General features: G+C 38.3%; 1 protein-coding gene across 1 annotated transcript; it reads right to left on the bottom strand.

Annotated features, from left to right (window-relative positions):
* Nucleotides 1–577: 577 nt before the first annotated feature.
* On the bottom strand, nt 578–1,182 carry LOC105315827 (kelch domain-containing protein 3-like; the record flags this gene model as incomplete). The annotated part of the gene is made up of 3 exons (XM_011410586.1): nt 1,119–1,182; nt 767–1,064; nt 578–722 (listed from the first exon to the last, which is right to left on the bottom strand). Coding segments are annotated over exons 1-3 (507 nt in total), but the record flags the coding sequence as incomplete, so codon positions are not given.
* Between the last annotated feature and the right edge of the window lie 792 nt (nt 1,183–1,974).

Raw genomic sequence — 1,974 nt, 5'->3', positions numbered from 1 at the left:
AGCTATTCTTTAGCAGCTTTAATGGAGCCATCCAGTTCTCTTATCTGTTATATTCTTGTATGGACCACTACCTTCGAGCTCTTTGCTGCAAAATCAGTGGGGGCCTGTCGGTCATGAATATAAACACACCCAAGTCAATAAAAACTAACTAGAATGGGGTGGAGAGTCCCAAGACACAGTGAGGCAGAGTGAGAAGAGTATTTCTGAAAAGAACTGGCTAAAGCAGCTTCAAAGAGACCAAGGATTAGTAACAGCAAGAAGAATAACAGCTCAAGAACACTGCAGCCTGGTGCTGTGCTTTAATACCGCGCCATTTTCAATTAAAATAGCAACTGGTTGTTATGGCAATTGCTAGCGCAAGAAAAATTCACAAATATTAGCAGTCATGCACGAATATTAATCGTCCAACGGTAAATGATCAGTTTGTTGATTATCAATAAAATACATTATTAATACTATTATGTATTGTTATATACTGTAAAGGCTGACCTGATGAGAGTTTATAAAAATGTATTTCATTATTAGACTAACCAATGTACATGGAACCAGGTTGTTCTGGTGTAAAACTAGAAAATACCTCTTCTCCCTCTCCTCCAATTACTACAAGATAGTCCTCACCGTTGACTTTTATTACTATCATGTCACAGTGGTACTTCATCACAGGACCATGACGAGATGTAGTAGGAGAGAGTTCCTTCCAGTTGAAGTTATCAACACTAAAACTGTATAAAATATTATAATATTTATCAGTAACTATCATGTTCACCTGTATAAACTATTATGATGGCATTGATCATGACCACAATAGCCTCCAAAATAAAATATTTCATTTCCAATGGCAACAGCTGCATAGCCCCAAACACCCAGTGGAGGATTACCGGTGGTGGGTTTCTGCTCCCACCTACCAGTAACCAAGTGGTACACCTCCATGACAGAACACATTGATTTCTTCTTTTCATTATTATGTACTGTTGGAAGACCAGGCTGGTCCCGCCCACCCCACATATACAGGTAGTCTCCTACCCGTACAGTGGAGTGTTCCTCCCTCTTCACTGGTTGATAGTCTATAGAACAAGAGGTAACAGTAACTGAATGATACACTAATAATAGTGAGTGACCTTTTCCAGGACCACTAGCCATTAGCAACAGTACTGAGCCAGTGGGTGTGGTCTCGTAAAACATCGTTTTGACCATAGATATTAAATGACAGGGATTGGAAACGGAAGCGTGGGCGTAGCCCAACCTCCATTCATTTGTATTGCTGCTAGGCTGACAGAGGCTCGTTGAAATTTTTTGTCACAATTTACCCTTGATTTTTTTTCTCTTAGAAACAATATCTCGCGAACAAGTGTTCCTATGCAAGTGGAATTAATGCATCAAGAAGCCTAATGTTTCCTCTTAATAATTCTGTTTTCTATTGTATAGATAATTTTACTATGTTCATGTTATGGCTCTTTTAAAACCATAAAATGTATTTTTTGTCATTATAATCCCTTTTTTGAAAACAAGCTAGAGTAAGATACAAGATCTTTATGATCATATGAAAGAGCTTTCATTTGCATATGGAATGATACTAGTTAGAGTTAGAATCCATGAAGCATGAGTTTGTTACAACAGAAAAAGGGCGAAAAATGAAAAAATTTTGTTGTACCTATAACTCATTGCAAAATAGCGTTGTAGAAGTAAAAACCTTGCTGCAGGTAGTCCAACACTTTCTATATGGAACGGTAGGCATATCATAAGTAAGCGTCCTCTTGGATTTCCATAAATATCCTTCGAAGTCCTTGCAGTACAGCCTCACTAATGGAGGAGATGGGAAATCAACCAGGTATTGGGCCGGTAACCAATAGCAACATCAACTAGCCTACGCCCCCGTTTCCAATCCCTTTCATTTACTCTATTATCTATGTTTTGACCATAGATATTAGAGTATACAGGGATAGGAAACTTCCGATTGCGGTTTTATTATTCCCA

The sequence above is a fragment of the Amphimedon queenslandica genome, unplaced genomic scaffold (assembly GCF_000090795.2).
Source record: "Amphimedon queenslandica unplaced genomic scaffold, v1.1 AMPQUscaffold_7796_Cont20257, whole genome shotgun sequence".
NCBI lineage: Eukaryota > Metazoa > Porifera > Demospongiae > Haplosclerida > Niphatidae > Amphimedon > Amphimedon queenslandica.
Note: the sequence above shows the minus strand (reverse complement) of the source record. Positions and strands in the feature narration are given on the sequence as shown.